The sequence below is a fragment of the Emys orbicularis genome, chromosome 6 (assembly GCF_028017835.1).
Source record: "Emys orbicularis isolate rEmyOrb1 chromosome 6, rEmyOrb1.hap1, whole genome shotgun sequence".
In the NCBI taxonomy this organism is placed as follows: Eukaryota; Metazoa; Chordata; order Testudines; family Emydidae; genus Emys; species Emys orbicularis.
The window spans coordinates 93,415,093-93,440,795 of record NC_088688.1 but is presented as its reverse complement, the minus strand read 5'-3'; the positions used below and the strand labels follow the sequence as shown (position 1 = coordinate 93,440,795).

General features: G+C 40.2%; 1 protein-coding gene across 1 annotated transcript in view; it reads right to left on the bottom strand.

The window, feature by feature from the left end:
• LOC135880312 (histone-arginine methyltransferase CARM1-like) overlaps positions 1-25,703 on the bottom strand; it is a 129,259-nt gene that overhangs the window by 63,279 nt on the left and 40,277 nt on the right. Inside the window, exons 2-4 of the mRNA XM_065406572.1 lie at positions 21,898-22,023; positions 1,888-1,994; positions 1,578-1,682 (exon numbers count right to left, since the gene is read on the bottom strand). Coding sequence (XP_065262644.1) covers positions 1,578-1,682; positions 1,888-1,994; positions 21,898-22,023 — 338 coding nt within the window. The remainder of the gene's footprint in view (positions 1-1,577; positions 1,683-1,887; positions 1,995-21,897; positions 22,024-25,703) is intronic.

Genomic DNA, 25,703 nt, shown 5'->3' with positions numbered 1-25,703 from the left:
TCTTGCTTAATAATTTAGATTGTATTAAAAGTCTTGTTTTGGGGTGGTGTCAATTTTAGATGGCCCTGAGTTGAAGTCAGCCTTGTTTTTTGATATTGTCTTAAAAACAGTTAAGTGCACACAGAAAGCAGGAGTTGGGGGAAGACATTACAGGTGCAGTGCACAGTCTTAGCCATTTACAGACTTGGAAAACTTTTAGCAGATTGGTAAACTGTTGCTTTCAGATTGCATTTTTGGTTATAGCAGTATTCCATACTGGATCCTATGCTGCTTAATATGTTGATTAATGTTCTGGAAGAGGGATGAATAGTGAGAGAGCAAATTCTGCAGATTACACAGTTATTTAGGTTAGTCAAGAACAGAGAGACAGAGAGGAACTGCCGAGGGACCTAACCAAAGCCAGGTGTGACTGCGCAATGTGGCAAATTAAATTCAGCACTGAAACACAGAGTAATGCAACTTTGGTGTGAAAACATTTTATCTACTCATATACACCTTACAGGGTTCTAAATTAACCATATCAATTCAAGAAAGGGGACTGGGGATCCCCGTAGATTGCTCAATAAAGACTTCTACCAATTTGCAGCAGGGACATTCAATTAAACTAAAAGATGGCAAATTCAAAACTGATAAAAGGAAACTTTTTTCACACAATGTGTGAAAAAGTAAACAAACAAACTGTGGAACTCATTGCCACAAGATGATGTCTTTAGGGGTCAAAATTTAACAAAATTCGAAAAGGGATTGAGCATGTATATGGTACGATGGTTAAGCACTGGAATAAATTGCCTAGAGAGGTTGTGGAATCTCCATCATTGGGGATTTTTAAGAGCAGGTTGGACAAACACCTGTCAGGGACGGTCTAGATAATACTTAGTCCTGCCTTGAGTGCAGGGGACTGGACTAGATGACCTCTCGAGGTCTGTTCCAGTCCTATGATTCTGTGAATATCCAGAGGTATGATATGATATACATTTTGCTTCATGATTTAAGCCAATCTCTTAACTATTAGCAAGTAGGAGGAGACCTAATCTTTTTTGTTTTGGGGTTTTTTGGGGGGAGGGAGGGAAAGAGGGTAGATTGCCCCAAACCTGCCAAATGCAAACTTTATCGCACGTTCCTGTGAAGCATCTGGGCACTGTCAGAGACAATACACTGGACTAGATGGAACCGGTCGGAGCCAGTATGGCAATTCCTATATATATATATATGTATATGTATATGAAAATGAAAAAAGGGGTGGGCCTAAGGTGCCAAGTTCGGCTTCTGATTTCTTGGCCCAAAAATTTCAGGAGTGTTCAGATTTGGGTTTCTGGTTAGTCCGCAGGGGCCAGCTGTGAAATTCCGATCTAATGTTTGGATCCAGGGTTTAGGTTCAAGTACATCTATCCTAAGGTGCCTGTAATGCACCCATCACCATAGTGCCTAGGCATCCATATACTTGTCACCTATTTTTGTAAACATATGTGTTACATGTCAGTACACTCATGCACAAAGTTCTAGGAAAGATCAGACGGGAGAGTTCAATCAATGTTATTCTTCCGGACACGATTATGTTTGGATCCAACAGAGCTTACCTTGTCTTTAAAATCTATGTGGTTCTGTAGGATAGCTCTGTGATATGTGGCCGTCCTCACAAAATCCTGCATCATATTCTGTTGTTGAGATAGACAGCCATAAAACTAAAAGGAAAGGAGGAATGGAAAAATAGAAAAAGATAAAGCCCATCTTCTACCAAACTACCTGTATTTAACAGTAACAAGGGCCTGACCCTTTGCTGCAGAATCCTGAGCTAACTTTCTACCTGGTCCGGTGACTAAGGTCAGAAAAACATGGAAACATCTATAACTTAGCTTCCACAAAACTGGCATTAGATGGCTTTGTTACCTGAAAATACTGAGCAGCAGATGCCTCTTCTGTTCGCTGATTGAAAACAGAGTGTTCCTTCTTCTGATTCCAGCACCTCTTCAGTGCATTTGAAAATGTGCTGTATTCTACAAAAGAAAAAAAGAAAAATGGAGCAAAATATGAACGCTACTAACGCACAGAGAGCAAAACAGCATGTTCACAACAAGAACTCAGTGACAGATTTTGTTTGGAGTGGTGAAGGGGAATGGTGCCTCTTATAAAGTTAACTATTTATTAGCTGACACAACAGTCTCAGCTACAGATGATTATTTACATTAAGAAAAATGTTATGTTAATGCAAAACAGCATAAGATGATGGCAGAGCTGGTAATGGAATGCATGTGTTAAATTATTAGGTTATATTACATGGTATGGAATTCTCCATCTTTGTTAAACTTTGGGGAGCCTTAAGAGAAGAGTCTCGGTATCTGAACGGATTATTGAGCACGTGGGTGGACATGACACTGGTGCCCTGTGGAGAATCCCAGACAGGCCTGTTCAAGTGGCCATGAGTTATAGCTGACTCTGTTGGAGGAGTTTCTTTGTGTTGCAGAAAAGCTGGGCAAAGGGGAGTTAATGCTCAGAGTCCACCTAGAGTAGCCTCGGCCAATAATGAGAACAGTAGGGATAATTGGGGGAGGAATGGTTTTGTGCTAGGAAGTATCAATCCTAGGATTAAGTAACAAAAATTTGCGGGGCAGAGGGATGGTCTAAGAAACCGCTAACTAGAGGCTGCTGAGGACCATGCACCTTACCAATATTCTAGCTAGCACCCCTGGAACGGGACAGGCTGGGCGTCTGTGGATCTGAACATTTTTTACATTGGACATGTGATAGGAAAACTCAAGCAGGCCCAAAAGCAGACAACCAAATTGCTCAGCAGCTTTTGGATCTGACTGAAAAAACTGAAGCAAAACTTTTCACACAGGGAACAAAAGACAACACGTACTAGAAATTCAATAAAAGTAAAATTTATTTAGAAAAGGAAAAGCTCTGAAAAGAGGTTTCTGCATAAAAGTAGCATAAATGGTAATAAAATCAAGCATGAAAGTCTTTCCTCCTCTGTTCATGGCTGGCTCCTGAAATAAAAGTTAAAACAAGAGCAGTCAGAACAGTTTTAAATAAACCACACAATACTAACAACTTACTGACCCCCCGCCCCCCCCCAAAAAAAAGAGAAAGGGGAGGTGGGGGAGAGAACTCCAAAACTCACAGGTCTTCAAATAAAAATAATTAATTTCTGAGGAATACAAAGTACATACACAAGGAAGTAGTCACTTAGTGCTCTAGTCAAGTAGGAACTGTTTGAGTATCAGCCCTTCAAACCCAGAGATCTGGAAAATAAAAATAGAACAGCAGTTAATTAGCCAACAATAATAAATCTCAGAATATGGTAACCAAGGAAAACAATCACCTCCTCCATCCTTTCTTCGATTTTTGAGCTCCCCAAACCAGGACTTAAGTTGTACTGGTCCCTCTCTGCTGGGGACAGCTGCCACAAACAAGGCAAAGACAGATAGGAAAGACAGCAGCTGGCTTTCCTAACCCAGCCCATAAAAACTTCAACAAGTTGGACATGAGCTTTCCTAAGGGGAAACACACACACAACACAACAAGAAAAAAAAGTAGAACTGATGAATCAAATACAAATAAAGGGTTCTACCCTATTGTCCTTGCTCAGGCAAACCTTAGTCAATGGGAGTTCTGTTTGAGTAGGAACTTCAAAGACAGACTCAGAACGTAAAATTTTTAAATGTTTGGTAAAAACGTATGGCAAACAGCATGCAGAACTCACTAGAAATTTAGCAAGCTACTTACTTTTCTGTTGCTGCTACTCAGGTCTTTCAGCCCTTGTCCAGGTAGAGTCATTAAATCTGGAAGGGTGGACTTGAATAGAGTCTCCACCCTCCCTACAGCTATATATTCTGTTTCAGTGAGAGGGCTTAGCACTGATGAATAAGACAAACACATGCATGATTCCTCAAGCAAGTCTGAACCAAAACATGTAACAACCCACTGAACTTGTGGGGCAACCCAGGGCCAACTAACGCAAAGGCTTTATAAGGTCTACACCTAAGGCCTAGATAACACACTAAGGGGTATTAAGTTCAAAACCCATTGCTCTGGCGGACCCTGCCAACACCACCCCAACAGGGGACTGTGCATATAGCAGTGGGAGAGTGCAGCAGGCCTGGTTCACTCCCAACTCAACCAGGTACACTTTGGCTGCAGAGGTAAGTACTGGGCAGGGGGAGGGAGGAGGAGCACTTGCTGCTACCATGGCGGGGTGGAGGATCCCTGCTGCCACTCCTGTGAGGCAGGGGACAAGAAAGCCCATACTGCTACCACTATCTCTTTGGGAAGGGCAGGACCCATCCGCCTGCCACTACAAGTGGGGCTCTGTGATGGGATCCCTGGGGTACAACCTGGAACTGGGATACCACTGTGCCCTCTTAATGCTCCAGCCTGGGCTGTATCTCACAATGCTTTGCTAGTGACAAGCAACAAACCCCTCAGGCGCTGTTATCACTCAGCACAACTGCATGTAGAGCCCCACACTCAGCTATATTGCGTGAATGCTCCCTAAGCCACTCACAAATCACACAGAGAAAGGCACCAGCAAATCTCCCAAGCCCCCAGCCTTGCATCCCCGGAACATACTGTCTTGCCCTGGTCAGAAGCCTGTCTGCCCCTCCCTCAGTGTGGAGAGGACACGCACCAGCCTTTGTAAACTGAGCTTAGATTTCCCAAGCACTTCAACCAAAACACACTGTTTTTGGTAAAATATAAAACAAATGTATTAACTACAGAAAGATAGATTTTAAGTGATTATCTCTGATCTTTTTTGCCTACCACTTATAGTTACCTAAGAAAATAAAAAGTAAACATGCAGTCTAAATCTTAAACCTTATTAGACTAGGCAGTATTTGGATCAAGCAGTTTTCTCACCCCACTGGATGTTGTGGGCAGGTTACAGTTCTTAATACAGGTCCCCTTTAAGCCTGGGGCAGCGTTCTTGTTGCTTCCAGCTTAAGTTGGGGAGGAGAAAGGTAAAAGCATGATGCCACTGTTTCCTATTTTATATCATCAGTCCATGTGCCTGGAAAACACTAGCCCAGACGTGTCCTGGTGGACTTTGCTGAGTCACAGAGGTGAGCAATCCCCCACTGTGTGTTGCTTGCGCAACCCTCTTACGGCTTTTGTAAACCCCTTGATTACAACTCCCCTGCTGATTAAACAAATACTCTCCTGGGAGTGGGTTGTATGATATATATATTAATTATATGACATGGGTGAATATGGAGGCTCCAGATTGCTGCATTGAGGTAGAGTGCCACAGGCTCCTGTGTGAAGATGGGGCCATGGTCAGTGAGCAGGGCCAAAGGATTGGGGTGGGGAGAGAGCCTGCCTTGCCATATGAGCCTAGGGTCCTGGACTGACTACATCCAGCCCTGCCTATAAGCAATCTGGAATCAACATTGCCATGACATGATGTATCGCTGACATGCCCCTTTCCATCCCTCACAGCACAGAGAAAAAGTAAATTTGAGAAACCTCATTAAAAAGATATTCAGTCTCCATGGGATGAACAGAATCTTGGGAGGCCCAGCTGCTTGCCCTGCATCTAGAGGTGGGCCAAAAACTAACCCATTTCACTCTACTGCTTTACTTCATGGGAAGATAACAGCAGAAAACAATCGTGTGCCAGGGGAAAAAGTTTTTTCCCAAAACAGCCAATATCTTATACCTCTTCCATTCCTTCTTAATTATTTGAAAGGTGAGAGCTGGTGCAATAGCTTTGCCTTCCTTTCCCCTCCAAGGACAATCTTCCCTTTCAGACACACACATTGTTTATCCTGTTAACACTTTTGCAGAGAATAGGAACCTTAACTATGACTCATCTTTGATCTCAGAGGATGTGCATGGTGGGAAGAAGAGAAAGAACTATGTTCATCTGCTCGTCGTACTTTCTCCTCTGGGTCTGGATAGATGATTGCAACAGTAATTGTCCACTTACGATCCCGGCAAATTATAAAATTAACAGACATTGGGTTAAAGAAGAAAGAATAGTGGTCCTACATGAAGTGTTTATACAAAAGTCTGGTCTTTTTCAGTACTGGCCTTGGATGCCCTTAGTCCATCAGTTTCCTTTACATAAGCCCTGGGTGGATGCTGGAAGAATATAAGAGCGTCTTGAAGAATGCAAAGGGGAGAAATGAGGAAAGAGACAGATGCTCCATGTGTCCCTCCCCACTCTCCTCAAAAATACAGAATTGATTAAAAAATCCCTGCAGTTGGCTACTAGAACTTGCCGTAATAGTGGAACTGTACTGCCATCCTGTTATCCAAATATCACACAAGGTACTCAAGATTCAGGAAGAAAAAATACCGGCTGCATTACATCTTCTAACTCCCAGCAAGCTTACAGTAAGCTTTTAATCCTGTCTCTATTTTCTGTGTGTACCTCAGTGACTTACGCTACAGAAACTATTTGAGCTACTTTTATATAAAGAAATACGAATCTTGATCATCATTTTTGAGTAAGAAACAATGGATCCATTCCAGCAAAATGAAAAATAAATCTTAGCTGAATAAATTAAAGCATCAGTTTACAACGTTTCCATGAAAAAATAATTGTTTCACCTGTTTGAAATCCCCACAGCCTTCTATCCAGCTTCTGACTGAATCAACGTACCATACAAAGCTCGCGCCTCTTATTTTGTTTCCATCTACTGAAATTTAAATGTTAAGCCCCTTCAACCTTTACAAATTTCACGTCTAAAGAGAGAGTATTTTACTTATGCAGGAAATTATAGATAAATAACTTCAAATTCCAGATCAGCCTGCAAATAGAAATTATGATTGCAGCTTGGAGATTTGATTTTTTAAATTTATGTTTGTTCTCTTCCTCATACAGGACACTGTTCCTAACAGGAAATCATTTAGATTTCTTTAGGTAAAAAGTATTCATTACAAGGTTATCGTTTTCAGATATTGTCTGTTACTTGTGTTTGTCTGTGTGAATCCCACGGTAAACAGCCACAGTTCTACATGTTTACCATTGACTGTGTAAAAACTGAACGAATGACTGGAAGAAAACTGTAAATAAAATGGATACAGAAGATAAATGAGAAGTGACAATCTGTAAAGGAAAAGCTGCATACTTTGAGTTCTTTTTAGTATGAATGGGGTGACTATTTCATTCATAGATTGTTCCTGAAGGAGGCAGAACATTGCAAGCTATTCTGTCTTCTATGTGAAGCAGGTATTTCCAATAACTCCTTTGGTTCCATTTGCAGCCCACACACTGATGTAGTATTTTTCCTTTCTGGTTAATTACCCTACTTAACACAAAAAATCTCTTCAAACGTCTTTTAAAATTTACAACTCCTAGCTGCTGATAACCATCACAGATCTTATGAATATGTTCACGATCATATATTGATTAATGTTCTTTGATTGAAACCTAGTTTTCTGACTTCCCAGAAGGCTAGGAATTTAATCTGCTGCAGCAGATCTGGAGACATGCCAAAAACACTGCCCCAGCCACTATGAAAATGGACTATGTATACTTCTGTATTTAACAAAGATTTTATCCCAAATTGTCTTATTTTAAATATCTATTCAACTTCAGAATGTAAAGCAAGCTTTCAAAGCTGCATGCCAGTAGGAACATTCATAATTTTACTTGGACAACTAAAAAACAGTGTCCATGTACAGCGGGGGGAAAAAAAAAAAAGGTTAGATAACTTAAGGCTGACCGTTCTCTGTAGTCTCTTTGTTGAATCAGAATTACTTGCAAGTCTTTGTTTGAAAGTAAAGTTCAAAAATAATCTACCCCAAGAATGGTTAAACACATAACTGGCACATTTCTGGGTTGCCCTGATTATAACTCTACATTTTCCAACCAAGTGTCAAACACTTGGCACTAAAAATCTATTCAACATTCCTGCTTGATTTTCAAGAACAAAGAGAATATTTACTGTTAATCCTAGGGCCCCATGTACCTTACCAAGGTTCCAGGACTCCGTACAACAAGTTTTCCTTCTAGTACGGTAGTGGAACTGATTCCCTTTTCAGAAGGCTGCTGGGTTGCCAGAGATGGTGCCACACTACTACCTGTAAGATTGATTCTGCATCCCTGTGTCTTTAAAGTACTTTGTACTGTTTTGTGGTCTGTAAATCCAAGTACAGCACTATTAAACCAAGCGGCGCATGGCCTAGTAATCTGAGTCTCAAAATCCAGACTCCTCTAACTTTGCTCTGACAGAGGCTCCTCCTGTTGCCTTGGGTAAATTACTTAATCTAGCTGCTTGTTTCTTCATAGGTAAAACACAGTAATGCTTACCTACCTACTTCACAAAGTTCTTGTGAGGATTAGATTTTCAAAAGTATTTAAAGGTCATCTGCAAAGGAAAAGATACTGGGTTTTGTGGCCCTTTTTGCTTCTTTATGTCATATAAGGATGGCCTGAAAATTTTTCGCCACCTGCGTCCCAAAAAGTTTTTTCTTTTTTTATTAAATAGTAGAAATTCAGGTCTTTTCTACTTTGGTCTTCCTTGAAGGTACGATGGACAACTTGAGAATTGGAAGGATGATATCATAATATCAAGCAAGTCAAATCAATTTGAGAGGGGAAGTGATTATAATATTTTGCTAAATAAAACCAAAATCCCAACCACACTTATCTAACTCACAGTGTTCTATGAACAGTTGAAAGGAAAAATCTGTCAAAGTTTCAACACTTCTCTCTCCACTAATTCATATTATGAGACCTCTAATAAAATCCTTCAAAACCCCGAAATTCTTGAAATTCTGAAAGACTTGAAATTCCCTAGCCTCTGTTTGCCAGAACCCAGGAATGGGCAACAGGGGATGGACCACTTGATGATTGCCTGTTCTGTCCATTCCTTCTGAAGCACCTGGCATTGGCCACTGTCAGAAGACAGAATACTGGACTAGATGGACCTTTGGTCTGACCCAGTATGGCCACTCTTATGTTCTTATGTAATTCTTAATATTTTTAAGTAAAAAAACCAAGCAGTTTTATTTACTGCCTTTTTATACACATCAGAACGAAGCAACAAAAAAAGGCACACCCATTCGTTTTCCTTTTCAGGTCACATAAGGTGGAAATTGCTATGTGCAGTAAACGACAAGTATTTTTAGGCACTGTGCAGCAGTCACCAATACAGCCTTGTCTAACAAGCAAAATTGCATCAGTTTAACTAAAATTGGTTTAAAAACCAATTAACCTAAACTGGTTCAACCCCCCTATGTAGATACTTTTAAATCGATTTAATCCTGTCTCATGTTGATTTATCTTAAATCAATTCCTTCACAAATTAAGTTAAATCAATTAAACCAGGGTGTATGCAGGGGTTAGTGCCAGTTTAACTAAACTGATTTTAAAACAGACCTTTAGTTAAACTAGTGCAACTCAGTGTGTAGACAAGGCCTTATTAGTGATACTACAATGGATTATGCGCTTCTGACTGATTTTATCAGCTAAGTTAAGGAGCTTAGGGTGGAACTTTATGGTGGCCTTAAACAGACACACAGCTACATGCTCTTCTTCCAAATGTAATACCCAATTAGCTCCTTTTAAATGAGGCATAGAAGGTCCCTGTCATGGAGTGGTATAGACCCCCTGTTGGCTTAGCAACTAAAGGGTTAATGGGGAAAATTGCCTGCCTGCCCAGCTGGCACCTATTGGGGTATGTCTAGGTAACCTGTGGCAGTGAGCCTCCTCCCCAGGCTTCAGAGCCTGACCTGCACCTTCAAAGCGCTGTCTATACAGCTATTTCTAGAGCGCTAGCACAAGCCTCTATCGATCAGCCTGCAAGCTCTCTGAGACTAACAGGACCCCAGCAGTCTGTCTGCTGATTTCTTATTAAGGACCTGGCCAGAGGACGAGGTGATTGACCAAGGGCAGAATCGGAGTCAGACTCGGTAACAGTCCCACACAGCTGTAAGCGGGTGCCAACTGGCAAGGCAGCCTTGGACACTCCCCTTCAACATAGCGCTCCCGCGCATGCTTAACTTTAAGCAAGTGCTTTAGTGGCCGGCTGAATTGAGACCTAAGACTTCTTCACATGGATGCCTGGATTTATTGGATTTCTTTTATGTGATGCAGGTAAATGCTGCCCAGAGCCTGCACCCCTGAATCCCTCCCGCACCCCAACCCTCTGCCCCAGCCCTGATCCCCCTCCCAGCCTCCAAATCCCCTCGCTCCCAGCCCAGAGCACCCTCCTGGACCCCAAACCCCTAATCCCCACCCCAGAGCCCGCCTCCCCAGCCCTGATCCCCCTCCCACCCTTGTTGCAGCTGGGGCTACGTTATATCCATCTTTTGGCATGTGCCACCTTAGAATGTCCATACTGCAGTCATGGGGTGTGATTACTGCTGGTGCTGACATACCCAAGCTAGATTGCATCTAGCTAGCTCAGGCACCAGAGCAGTGAAGCTGTGGCAGCGTGGGTCTCAACGTGGGCGCACTGCCGGAGTAATTCCCCAGGGTTCCAGGTGGGTTTGTAGAGCCGGTGCTGAAGCCCAGTGCTGTGGCTTCACTGCAGTACCAGAGCGATCTAGATTGAAGCGACCTCAGGTATGTCTACATGAGCTGTAATCACACCACGTGACTGCAGCGCAGACAGACCCTTAGACTCCATTACCCAGCACTAGAGAGGATGCAAGTAGCTCTAAGGGTTCTATAGTCTGTAAGTCAGTGTAAGAGGAACTAACTTGCTCCTCACCTGTGAAATTGGCCCTCAGGCTTTGAATAAGATTCTAAATAGCTTTAAGGAGAAGACTTTCCTCATATTGCAAACATTTTAAGACAGGGATCTTCAGTTCTGAAATTAGACCTCCCAATACATTACGCACTGTACTGTGCATACATTCAATTTGGCAGATCTTCCCCTCTCCCAGTTGTTGTTTGCTCTGTGGCTTTTCTCTGATACCCCACACTTCTTTGTCAAATTGCCTTTGCAATACATCAGGTTGGGAAATGATTTTTTCCTGCAAAAAATTTCAAACCAAATGAACAATTTTTCATTTTCAAAGTTTTCTGTGAAAGGTTCTGTTTTTTTGAGAAAAACCTGATTTTTTAAATGTTCAGGTTTTAATTGGAAAAAATAATCTGAACTATCTATTTAGACAAAAGGGATTTAAAAAACAAAACAAAAAAAACCTCTTATTTTTAATTGAGGAAAACCATTTTTTGTAGAAAAATGTTTTGATGGAATTTTTTTTTTTAATCAGCTCTACCTCTCAGCCATCTGATGTAGTTATTAACATTACACAAAAATCCCCACTAGTCCAAGAAAATCTATACAACCAGTTTGGTAACCTTTCAGAGATATGCTGTATCTATACTGTGTTTATATACTATTTTAGTGCTTAGTGACTGCAATGAAGCAGTTCAGAGATCCTTTGTGGGCATGAAAACTGAACTGTGCAGTCATTGAGTAAAGGCAAGTTCTAGACAGGACTTAAATTCCCAGGATACAAACCAATAAATGTTTTTTTGTGAGGGGGCCAGCCTATGATGTGAGTGGCTCAGACTTCTTTCAAGAGGGGAGCAGATGCCCCGATACGCTGTCACAACTCATGCTGACCAACCTGTACCGTACCACTGTAAATGCCAACCAAATGCTACATGACATTGTATTAGCAATACAGCTATACTGATTTCTATCTGAGAGATGCCTAGCCTCACTGTAGATGAAACATACTCAAATATGGAACGTAATATTAATGCACCTCTCCCATCTGCTCAGAGCAGATGGAGTCTCTCAGCATTATCACCGTGGGGGCCTCCAGTAATAAAACTGGAAGGGCGTGGGAGAGAAAAACAAAACAGAATATGGCAAAAAGAGAATCATGATTGGAAAAAAAAAACAGAGTACAAAAATAAAACCACTAGTGATAAGTCATTAAATAAATGCATACTACAGTTAGCCTCTAGCCCTTTTGATTTCAGGCGATGGGACTTAACAGCGGTGGAGAATAATTCAGACACATTTAGATGGAACATCGGCTGGAGTCTGCAATTAGAGAGTTGTGGTTCTACTAACGGTAAATTTGGGCCGTGATTTGTAAGTTTACACAGCAGTGAATTTGGTCCCATGTCTGAAATAGAGGAACACGAGATTCTCTAGGTGATGATTGGGTTATACAGAATATATGAAACCCTGCTAGGTTCATCAGCTCTTCTACTGTTAATAAGTGAAACGCTCTTACATGCACAACACCGGGATCTCAAAACTCCAACCAAGGAAATGGAGGGTTAATTCTCCCTTTGATAAGGACAGTACCATTGATGATGGCATTAGCATTGAAATCAACTGTATATACTCATCAAGGATAGACTCTCTTCCAAGTATCTGATGCAGAAACAAAATAAACAAACCAACCTACCCTTTTACATACTCAAGATGATATATTGGGATTTGAAGTTAGCAGTGACCTAGCAGACACAGTAACAGCAGTAGTAACAACTGCAACAGGGGCAGCACACACCTGAAGGAAAAGGCTCTCAGGAGCCCTTGTGGATTGCCACAAGTTTGGTAGCAAAGGAATTTTTCTCTTAAAATAACAAAACAAAATTCTGCAGAATGTGAGCCTTTACATAGCCATAAACATGGCAGGCTAGACAAATGGAATTCAGATGTTCATTTTAACACTTAATTTATTAACATTTCAATCAACATTAAATAATTTGTTTGTGAACATGACGACTGAACATTACATTATAATTTGCAAACTAATTCAGTTATTTGTACTGCTTGTTTCCAAGTGATTTCTCTTCTGTCCTTTTAAGCTCTTCTACTGATTCCAAACTTACTGCAAAAATGTTGGGAATGTTTTTGTCCCACGCACACTAGTGGATGAATCACTTCCCGCAACAATACAGGAGAACTTGATGCTCACAGACTTTGTCCTCAATGGGCCAATTTGCAAACACAGAGGGGATTTTATATCAACTGTGGTTTTTTGATATGCAGCAGGACTGATGACACCAAAGTAGTTCATATCCAAAGTAAACCAATAATGATAAAAGGAGCCAATCACCATCATCAAACTGTCTTCTCAGCAGGATATTAAAATAGTACCTTCAATTTCAAGCTACTATAATACTACAAAAACAACTTAACTTCCTGTAGCTCATCACATTTTATCAACCTCATATTAAAATGGATTATATATAAACTTAAATCAGGACTGTTTTAATTATTATATGCATTGTAAAGTATGAGATATAGTGGAGCATTTAGAAATAATCCTGCAAATTGGAGAGAGCAGTGCCATGAGATGTGGCTATTAAAGTTCCATACCAACTTTGCACAAAGATTATATAATTACCAGAACCTCTCTGATTTAAACTAAAATCTCAGAACTAAAGGAAAGTGGTGTATTCTCCATCTTTTCAGATCTGCACATCAAAACTAGATGCCTTTCTGGAAGATATGTTTTAGCCAAAATACAAGTTATTGGGGTCAATACAATAGTAACTGGATGAAATTTAATGGCTTGTGATATACAGGTGGTCAGATCAAATGATCTAATGGTCCCTTCTAGCTTTCAACTCTATGAATCTATGTTAATTACAGAGAACAAACATGTTTGGTAACAGTTAATTTTCATAACTGAAGCATGGTTGTAGACCATATGCACCACAGTAAACAATTAGTTCAACATGGAAAATGTGTTATTGCCTAATTTTTTAGCTCTGTATCATACTTAAAGAAAATGTACACAATGCTATATGTCTACATCTAGGTGCATCCTCTAATAAGGTTGATGAATATATGGGGGTGAGACGCTAGGTCCGTCATGAGAGATCAGGGACATGTTTCTCCTCACTTAATCTAGAGTGAGTGAAGACTCACAGTCCCGGTGTGCATAGAGCAGGCAGAAATCAACAGATACATTAATCAGTGTGCAGATTTTAGTTTGCTGGAGTGCACTCCAGATTTGCAGGGATTATATTTTACTAGTTTTCAAAAGGTAATGGGTTAATGGCATGGTATTGTACCAAACTTATTCCACAGTTTCAACGTACAATCCATGGTGTGTTGACAATCATCCACAGAGTGTTTCCCACAACCTCGTTTTTAATCATTTCAAAAATAATGTGTTTTGCCATGTCTTAAGATACTGATAAATTACATAAACAAACGCATACTGTCACACTCACCTTTTAAAAGCAACATAAACCCTGAAACTACCCTCTGTTCACATGGAGGGAATAAAGCTCTGTACCTTAAAAAGCTTTGATCAAATTCCAGCCAAAAATTTAAACAAAACAAAGTTTAAGCATAGTGTGTTTTCTATGCTAAATACTATAGATTAATCACAGAAAACAATACAGGACCAGCACATGGCACCACCAGATTTTGTGAAACATACAAACTATGGTGAGTAATGACATTAGACTGGAGCTGAGCAATTGTAATTTCTGTCACATGGGAAATTAGGATACTTAAATATTTGTTTTCATCACAAATTAGGATGAAAAGTTGACATATCAGAATTTTCCCAGAATGAAGAGTTCTGAAAATTTTTCATTTAGAAATGGTGAAATGTTTTGCTCCAGCATTTTCAATTGAAACTGACCATTTGGATATTTCCAAATCAAAGTGTTTTATTTCAGTTTGCTGAACTGACACCAAATGTTTTGTTTCAAGTCAGTTCAAATTGAACTGCATCTACTGGTGGTGACACTTTGCATCATGGGAGTTGTAGTTCAGATGTCTGGTGCCCACATTCTCTCCTATGGACCAGACTGCCTAACCAGACTATATCTCCCATGATGCAATGTGTTTGGTCTCTGATCATGCCTCATGGGACACCATGCGAGATATAGGGTACGTCTTCACTTACATCCGGGTCCGGATGTAAGCAATCGATTTTCTGAGTTCGATTTATCGCGTCTGGTTAAGACGCGATAAATCGATCCCGGATCGATCCCGGAAGTGCCCCGGATCGATCCCGGAAGTGCTCGCCTTCGACGCTGGTACTCCAGCTCGGCGAGCGGAGTACGCAGCATCGACGGGGGAGCCTTCCTGCCGCGTCTGGACCGCGGTAACTTCGGACTAAGGTACTTCGAATTCAGCTACGTTATTAACGTAGCTGAATTTGCGTACCTTAGTCCGAAGTGGGGGGGTTAGTGTAGACCAGCCCATAGTCTAGCCAGGAAGCCTGGCCCATAGGAGAGAATAGGGACATCAGGCAACTGTCCTATCACTGCCACAAGGCAATCTGGCACCATCAGGAGATGCAGTTTAATACTGAACTCAAAATGGAACTGTTCGTTTCAGGCCATCAAAGTGAAATATTTCAATTTGGGTAAAATCAACTCAAACCAAAATATTTGCAGGGGGAGGAGCGGGTTAAGAGAACACAAACTGTGTAGTAGGGGCTATATTATTTCATTCATCCAGCAATTCTACATACACAGCCCCAATTCACCAGGCATAATATTACATGCCCAGCTACATATAGATGGAGATGGGTCCCTGAACACCTTACTTCACATAGGGTCCAATAAAAGCAAGGCCCACCCTTGTTCATGACACACTGACACTTGAATGACTTGGTAGATATAGCAGTTTGTAGAATAGTTAACCAACCCAATTTCAAAATAATGCCAACATTGTCTAATATCTGTCCTGCTTAACTGATTGAACTAGAATATATATTTAAACAAGAAATTAACCCAAAAACCCTGTACTCTCACTGGAACATGACAATTGAAAATTAAGTGGGAGTGAAACACTCCAGGTGCTTAGACATTTCCCTAAGGCATAAATTTTAAAATTTCAATGCAAAATGGAGAAAAAATTTTATTGAAACACTCTTTGGAAATTCCAAGGGATGTCTTTGCTGAGACTGAGAACGGAGCTACCAGACAACATTAAAGAAGAAGACAAACAAACCATAACATGACTTTTTCAGTCAGATAACCCCCTCTTCTGAGAGAAAAACAGATCCATTATGTAGAGGTTTACATGCAGGTGTATCAAAGAGTGGTGAAGAGAGCTATGGCTGAGCTGAAAAAAAAAAATCAGTTTCCAAGTAACTGTCTTCATGTCATTTACTCAGACAGTTTGGCGGAATATTAATAATATTGACTGTAAAACACAAAATCTGGAAATTTAAAATTATCCAGATCAGAACTAAAAAAAGACATGAAGGAAACAAAAAGCAAAAAAATGTTCTAACTCACGCGGCTACATAATAAAACAAAAAAGCACTGGATTACACAGTTGTCACATTTGATAAACCACATTAAACTTCAAAAAATAAATATTACCATACAGGGAGAAAGAAAACAACATGGATTAGCTCCTAGATCAGGGGTTCTCAAACTTCATTGCACCGTGACCCCCTTTTGACAACAAAAATTACTATACGACCCCAGGAGGGGGGACCGAAGCCTCAGCCCATCTGATTCCCACTGCCCCGGGTTGGGGAGCCAAAGCCTGAGCCCCACTCCCCTGGGCGGGGAAGGGGTCAAAGCCGAAGCCCAAGGGCTTCAGCCTCAGCCAGGGGGCCTATAACCTGAGCCCTGCTGCCCGGCAAGTCTAAGCCAGCCCTGGGGATCCCATTAAAATAGTGTCCCGACCCACATTTGAGAACCGCTGTCCTAGAGCAATGGTGGGATGTCACATGACGCACAAAAGCTGGGAAGATGTGATTGATCTTTCTTCTGCTCCCTTAATTCCCCTCTTTATAATCATTTTACCAATTGCTGACCTTAAATGCCAGCAATGGATACATTCGCACAGATAAACTAAGCAAGAGATTGGAGGAATAAGAGGTTCTGAAAAACAAGCAGCATGATATCACATTGAGATAACATGGCAGCAGCAGAATCAGATTAGCCCTTGGGATACCCTTTAGATCTTATTGCCTTGCAAATAGTCAGTGAGATATTCAAAATAGCGTGTACGTTTTTGGTTGGCAGACTCCCTCATTGGATCAATGAGTAGAGAGTCCGTAAAGGTCATGACAATGGAAGCTATCACTCAAGGGGGATGGCACACTCAAAGTGCCAACAGCAAGAATAACAGACATGAAAAATAACAGAAGGCATAAAAATCATTTACTGAGCCATCCAGAGAGAGAACAGAACAGCAGGCCTCAATATCACTTTATGTATCTTGGATCCTGCACTCCAAACACAGCCTGGAAAACAATGAGGAAGCACACACCTCCCTGGAAGCAAGACAGGTCATAGTGGTAACTATTTTAATGAACAACTATATTTTGATGTCTAACAAATGCTTGTTCCACTCATGCTGGAGAGATCCTCCACTGGGTTAAAACTTTAGGGCACTGTGAACCCCCGCAGAGAGGTGAAAGCAGCCAGAGCACTCCAGGACCAGGACCTCTATTTATATCTGCAAAACTAGGGGTGCAGTTGTGCATTTTTACATTTTCCAATACAGTCACACTTTATTCTTATGCATTAGTAACATTTAAGATTTTTTTCAGTAAATTCTGTGAATTTAACCCTGTTCTAAACTGACTGTAATAAAGCAGGTCTAGGTGAAGCAAACCATCTCCTCTTTTTAGAGTCTCATGGAAAAAAGTCAGAACTTTAAAAAGAAACTAGCAAGTGATTACATAGTTATATTGGAGCAGAACTTCACATGATGCATATTAAGATTCTGAATCAGCAAAACACTTAAGCAGGTGCTTAACTTTAAGCATGTGACCAGTCTCATTGAAGCATGTGAGTAGTCAATGAGACTACTCGCATGCTTAACATTAAGCATTTGCTTACATATTTTGTTGAAACAGGGCCTAAGTGTGCAGCTGAAGTTGAAAAAGCAAAAGTGTATGAACAAAAATCAGATTATTTTCAGAATCGCAGCTAAAAGACCTAGTGCAACCAAAAATTACTCAATATAGAGGTGTGCAAAAATACATGAACAAATTAATCAGTGAACAATCCAGCCATAAGAGAGCCTTTCTAGTGAGCAAAGTGGTCTCTATATGCAAATTTCACAACCACGTCTGGGCACCACAATGGAACAAATATGAACAGGTGTTCTGCATGGAATGTAATATGAGTATTTGCATTTTTGACACGCCTATGTGCTGTTGCATTCAAGTACAGGCATAATTCTTAAAAGTCACTATCAAATACGTTATGTCTGCTTAGGTCCATATCGCATCAACAAATACAATTTATTTATATAGCAAATACATTCTTTTGGAAATCTAATATTTACTGTATATGTAAAAATTCTGTGCCTGGAGATCAATAACATCAAATACTTAAAGTGAAAAACTATAGCTAACCTATTTCCTTTCCCCCCTTTTACTGTACCCACTTGCATGTAGCATAGAGTATTGTTGCTGTCTGATTTTTTTTTTTTTTTAAGGATTTGAGAATTGAGTTGATTAGGCTGTGTAAACACAACTACTGTTTGCTTGTCTGTTTGATTTCTGGAGTCACTCCTCAAATAGCAATATGCCAGGACTAGGAGGATTGTAAAGCAGGAATCTGCATTCCTACGGCCACCCTGGAAGAGCAATTTATCCTACCATCATCATGTAATTCTGTGCTAAATTAAGCAGGGCATCTGTACTATGGAGCAGACCTACACACCAAACCTACCACAGATGGGCTACAGACTGGTTGGTTAATCTGTTCCAAATAAATGATCTTTGTTTTTGAAAGAAAAGCCTGTAGGTACTAGATACATTAACTTTCATTTTTATGGCCTGCTTGAGCCTATTCAGATGTTGCACATATGTTCAGCAGGAAATGGAGGATACAATCTATGATTTACTGCTGTCTAAATGCTGGAAGCAGAAAGGCACAGAACAACAGTTCTCTGCCTGGGCACAAGCGGGGCATGAATTTTTCCCCATCTAGAAAAGAAATAGGACTTTGAGCACCCACAGCTATTAAAACATATTTTCATAACTATAAAAATCTCTTGAAATTTAAAAGGACAAAGTCTTCACTTCAAGTTAGCATTATTTTCTCTCATTTTAAAAAAAAATTTATATGCACCAATAAGGCCTACGCCTAGGACACCAGACAAAAAATGGCTGCTGCCCTATAATCTTTCATTCATAAAATGTTGTTAGCTTTCTCACAATTGGGGCACTGTTCAGTATTATGCAGTATAGTATCTTTATACATTTAAAATATTATTTAACTTGTGATTCAGGAATCATGCAAAAAGAAATGCCATTTTTATTGGCAACTTCAAGTTTACTCAGCAGCTGGTACATTATATTTGATATCAACAGGGTATTTTTTTAAACTCAACAGACTTTTTTTGTGTCTCTGGGTAAAGTAACTTGCATGGATTTACATGGACATTTCAATTTATTTTTTCCCCATTTTCAAATATAATAAAGAGAACATTGGACAATGGCTTGTTTCCGACTAGCTGCACGTAATACTGTATTCTCAATTTCTTATAAAATTTTTAGCTAACAGTTCCATAATATGAAGCTGTATTAATAACTAAATCAGATCTCTCTAAAGAGTAGGACCAAGCCTCATGAAATCTTTCTTTCCTGGCAAAACTGCACTTGCCCCCTAATGACCAGACCTTTGGAACACAGTGAGCTGGGCAGGGGACATTGTTGACACTTTTGAGTGCTTGTTTGGAGTGATCCTTTCCTGCTGTTTGCGGCAGAGGGCAGTAGAATTAAAAACAGACTCCTTGTGCCCTGATCTCCTAAACCTAAAATGCTCTGCAGAATTGGGACCTTAATGACTAAATGAGACACTTCGGAGAATACAGAAAACATTAAAAAAAGAAAAACGTGTCAGGCTAAATCCTCAAGACATACATCACAGATTATTTACGGAAAGATCTGTTAAACAGCTTGGAAATTTAGCAAACAGATAACTGAAAGGTCAAAGTGTGGTTTTACATTGGTGTACTGTATAATGTCAAACACTGGGAAAGGTCAAGAACAGTCAGGATTTTAAAATAAATTATTCAAACCCTGGCACTGAAGATTTATCTAATAATTTATCCACACAGCTATTCTGATTATTTGTCAAGTCCCCATTTATTACTGAATTGTTCTATAAACACTGTTTTGGCATTTTCTTTTTTTTTTAAAGTATTATTTCTTCTCAATTGTGACACTATTTTGTGGGAAACAATATCGAGCTATAATTGTATGTTGTAACTGTGTTGCTCTAGCAATGTAGGAGGATGCATGAATGATTTTCCCTTATAGATGTATGTGAGATGATCTAATAATACACCGATTTTAAAAACTGCCAGGAGGTGGTGGTGGAAATGGTTATGGTACCTGACCAAAGACCAGGTGATCTAGAAAAAGGAAAATTCTATTCATCATCGTCATCATGTTCCCATTACGCCTCTGGAGTTTAGGGCAGCAACGAAGTTCCTCCACTCCTGTCTGTTTCTGGCAAGTCTTTCAGTGGTTCTCCAGCTGTGCTCCAGGTTTTTCACCTTGGCTTCCACAGCTCTTTGACATGTTGTTTTCGGGCGGCCTCATTTTTGCTTGCCTTCAGGTGGTGTCCACGTTTTTGCTACTCTGGTGATGGAATCAGTTTCCCTCCAAAGCACATGGCCAATCCAACTCCAACGTCTCCGGATAATGATGGTGCTCAGATCCTCTTGGCTGCACTGTGTCAATAGATCTTGGTTTGAGATTGTTCTGGGCCAAAAGATATGGAGGATTTTTCTGAGGCAGGTTGTATGGAATGAAGATGGTTTGGACTTGTCATACTTTCTCATTCCCCAGCATTCTGCACTATAAAGTAGTGTTGAAAGTACGCAGCTCTTGAGTTTGGTTTTGGTGTTATTTTGATGATTTCCAAACTGTATTTAAGCTCCTGAAGGTGTTCCTGGCTTTACTGATTTTGTTCGGGATGTCCTGGCTTGTTCCACCATCCTGGCTGATGGTGCTGCCCAAGTATGTGACTGTTTCTACATTGGTGACAACATAATCCTCTATCCGTACTGGTGATGGTGAGGCACTATTAAAGGTCATGATATCTATCTTATTGCGGTTGATTTTCAGTCCAATTTGCTGGCTGAATGCGTTGAGTCGAATTGTTTTTTCTTGTATATGGTGTTGGGTATGTGATAGGAGAGCGAGAATTCTAGTCATGCTATGTCAAAATTACATTTGGTCTGCAATGCACATTCCTCAGAATAAATGAACTAGGCTTTTGAATTGCCCTGCACAGGAACTAAGCAAGCTTTGAAAGGTCAAAGTGAGAACATTTCTCTTATTTATGCATATGGCTATTATAATAAAATTATATTAAAATAAATGTTGCTGCTGTTAGACTTAGGACAAATTTGGTCAAGTGGAACTGCAATTATTAAAGTTTCACAAGTTCACTTAAATGCAGTTGATAAATGATTTTTTAAAAGAATGACAGTGGGATTCTTTTTCAGCATCAGTAGTACACTAATGTACAGAAACAGAATACATACAAACTGCAGATGTATGTTACAGTACACCAATGAGCGTAGATGCTTATATTTTGGTAGAAAAGCTAAAAACAGTAAGGAATTGCTGGTTTCAAAAGCATTTGAATTACCAAACTGTTCAATGACATAATTGTACAGATGAAGAGCTTAACCTTAAGGTAAGGACAGCTTTCAGGACAATTAAAAAACTGCTGGCTCTTACACACAGAGGCTTACTTACATTTATCAAGGATGAAATGTTAAGAGTACCATATTCAACTGTTATCTGTTCTCAAGAATAAGAATGGGTTTCTGGTGGTGTTTTTGAAAATTGATGCCTTCTATGTCAATGGCTGGTTAGAATCTGAGAGTGATATGTCAAGTCACATGGATCATGAACTTCATAACATATTGCAGTGTGTAATAGATAATGTAGAACAGAGGGAAAAGATAGGAGGAGTTTTAGTAAAAATATTCATAGAGCAGCAAAGGGAGAGAAAGACGATTCTCAGAAATGCAAGATGTCCGTGATGCGGCAAGCACTTACCAGAATGTGACTTGAATTGGAGTAAGGCACTGTTGTACCCCAGTGTAATTAGGACAGACTCTTTGCCCACACGACAGTATTCAGTGTCTCTGTTAACCAAGCATTTAAACACACAGACTCCATCAGCTGAAGGGGAAAAAAATACTTTAGAAATTTTTTAAAAGTTAAACACATAACACAAACAGAAGTATAGATATCTACAATTTAAAACTGTCCTAAGCATGCACTAAAGATGGGCGATTTAAGGGAGAAATTTATTCTCCAATACAGTGGTTCTCAAACTCCCCGCCCCCCAACCCCGTGATCCACAAAATGGCTGAAAATTCATCCCCCTACCATCCATATGCCACAGGCCTTTGTGAGCTGTGCTGGGGGAGGGGGGCAGTTGTAGATGCAGCAGGAGGAAGAAAGGTGAGAGTTACTCCTCCTCTCCACAGCCCTGGGTTCCCATAGGGTCTTAGAAACAGTGGAATTTTACTGGTTGCTCAGCTGGTGCAGGCAGTCCTGTAAACATCCTCTAACAAACCACTTTTGGGTCACACCTTTGGTTCAGAACCTGCTGCTCTAACCAGTGGAATTGCAAAGAAAAAAAAATAGGAATCGAGCTGTAGCAACAAAACAGAATGAAGGAACTTCAGCAATTTTTCCTTCTTTTGCATCTTTGGCATTTGGGTGTCACTAAATGCAGTTATACTATACCACACTGTGTGCGAAACGAAATCCACCCATAAACCCTACTTTCTACAACTTTAGTGATGATGATCCAACTATTTGGCTTAACAAGAATATACTTTTAAGAACTCTTCAGCTGAGGTAAGCACAGGCACTACTCTTTGGAGAGGAAGATCCAAAATCAGAGGGTTGGAAAATGGTAAATGATCAGATTCTCCCAGAACCATCCTTGCAGCTGTCAGGAGGTGAGCATGTGACGCAGTTTGCATGTGTGCACGCCCTGTAACAATATTCACCCTTACTTCCAGCAACCTGAAAATGGCTGGAAAGCTTCAAATTTATCTGGCATCTACAAAGCAGGGGCTACCAAAGATGAAGCCCTCAAACAGGGTTTTAAACTGCCACTCATCACCATAGTATCTAAGCTCCAGTGTTTTCAGAGACAATACCCTGATAGAAATCCCAGCACTTTCCCTTTTCCCTGATATTTGGGAGTCGGGAGGAGATACCATCTCACTGTTTCCAGACAGTTGCTCCTCTCATTATAGTGTAATCCTCTGTGTAATTTTAGTGTAAACCTCTGTCAGTTAAGTGTCTAGTAATTTTTTGAAGACCTACAAGTAAGTAAATGCGTTGGTAGAGCTGAATGAGTGAGTGTCGGGGGGGAGGGGGGAAGAGATTTTGGGGGACAAATGAGAAAAAGCACAGGGGAAAAGGTGGAGCACATAGTGTAAGGAAAGAAAAGGACATAAGAAAGTGGATTGAGAGAGAAGGGAAAGAGGCAGTCAAAATAATGTAGAAAAATATACTATGATCTGGTATAGAACATGAAAGAGAAAAACTAGAGTGAGGCCAGGATGGGAAAGGTAGCACAAAAAAAGCAAAGAGATTTAATAAGTTACATTTAAAAACAGTAATTCAACAGAAAGTTAATGGAAACATACTGTCCATCAAATACACTATATTTATTCTCTTAAAAAGCAGGAAGTTCCACTAGAGCAGGGGTCGGCAACCTTTCAGAAGTGCTGTGCCGAGTCTTCATTTATTCACTCTAATTTAAGGTTTCGCGTGACAGTAATACATTTTAACATTTTTAGAAGGTCTCTTTCTATAAGTCTATAATATATAACTAAACTATTGTTGTATGTAAAGTAAATAAGGGTTTTAAAATGTTTAAAAAGCTTCATTTAAAGTTAAATTAAAATGCAGAGCCCCCAGGACCGGTGACCAGGACCCAGGCAGTGTGAGTGCCACTGAAAATCAGGTCGCATGCTGCCTTTGGCACGCGTGCCATAGGTTGCCTATCCCTGCACTAGAGGGAAGGAGAGATACATAACAGCACACATACACCCCACTCCACCCCGGACCATTGGGCTTAGTCCTGGGGCTAGGAGGTGTGAGGTACTTTTTTCAAACTCTGCACTTCAAAGAGATCTGCTGTGGTGAGAAGTAAATACAATATAAAGATAGTGGCCACTCTAATACACATTTCACATGTTATTTTAGGCTTAACTATTCAAAACCTACAAATTTTCAAGAGTGTGTTCCCAATTTGAGCTTGTACAAACCCAGACAAATACTTACACATTTGGGTTTCAAGACACACGCACTTATGTATGCATGTACCTTCCTCCCTGGACTCGTGCCCATGAACACATCAGGATGGTCCATGAGTAATACAATTGCCTAATACATATAACCACCTCAAGTAACAAGCCAAAGTGACTATGCAATCAGCTACTTCCCCACAGTTATATAGGGGTTCTCCTTTAGTTCTAGTAGTAGAGGCCTGTGCTTTCCATGGTAAACCTCTGCAGGGTTCAATCCCCACTGAAAACGGCAATATCTATACAGCCACAGTCCATTACACAGATCTCACCTTTGGGAAATGAGACATTTTCTTTATCAAAGAACCAGTTCAAATAATCTCTTTGGAACAGTGAGCACACATGCATTCGAGAGTGAATTTCACTCTTCCGCTACTCTATTATGTTACTGTTTTCTCAGTGTTGCAACTTACTTTCTTCTGTCAATTTATCCAGTGCCCACAAATCAGATACACTGATTGCAAAATTTAGCAGAAGTTTCATGGAAGTGGTAAGGCTGATACACAGTACAAAGTTACAAAGAGAGACTGGAGCGAATATGGAAGACAGAGCTATATTGCTAGATTTACTGGGTGGCTTTTTGTATAGACAGACCTCAACTGTAAGAGTACAGATCCAGATTTGGAGACTTACTCCTCCAAAATCCAGGTGTTCTGAGTCAGCCCCTTAGATAGAACTGAGCCACAACATATGACATCAACAAATGAATCTGGATGTGGATCCCAGCTTTTCTAAAATTTAGAGAGGAGCTGGGGAGAGCAGGTTCAATATTGTGGTTCAGGCAGATTTCTTCTCGTCAGTTTCCCAGTGTGTAATATTTTCACTGCCAATATGAAAGTGTGATGCTCACATACGGTATTATTTAAAGAGGCAGCAGCATATACTACACCAGTAACTTAAAATGTAAAGAATGGGGAGAGTAATAGAGTAGTAGTAATAGTAGAGTAATAACCTGAGTGTAAGCTTCACATAATTCTCAGTAACATCAACGAGACCTGGCTCTAGAACAAGTGCAGGACATACAGAAACAGATCCATAGTATCCTTCTAAGGATTAACTTTTGTCATATTTGGATTTATACCTAAAACTAAAGCTGCACAAATCTCAGTGGTTTCAATTCACATGGTCTCATATAAATCCTTTTCTTTGGTTTCTTCTTTTGTGAGGATTCATACTCCTTGAGTTTTCCTTTGAGATCTGGTAGGGGGGCAGCAGGAGGGACACTCCCACTGTTATATAATTGCAATGAATCTTATACAAAGTGTGACACATGGCCAGAAAGGGTTAAGCAGCTTGCAGGCTAAATGACCCAGAGCCAACCTTTAGAGACATGTTAGAAAAGTATACAAATGGTAATTAGGGCCATTCCCTGGTAGATAGGCTAAAAGTTTGAAATGCAAACCTGTATTGTTAGAGAATTAGAGGTGATACTAATTGCATGTGTGTACTCATATTTTGTTAGATGTTAGCTATATAAACAGACAGTTCCTGTCTATCACTATAGCTGTTGATTCAGAGATCAAAAGG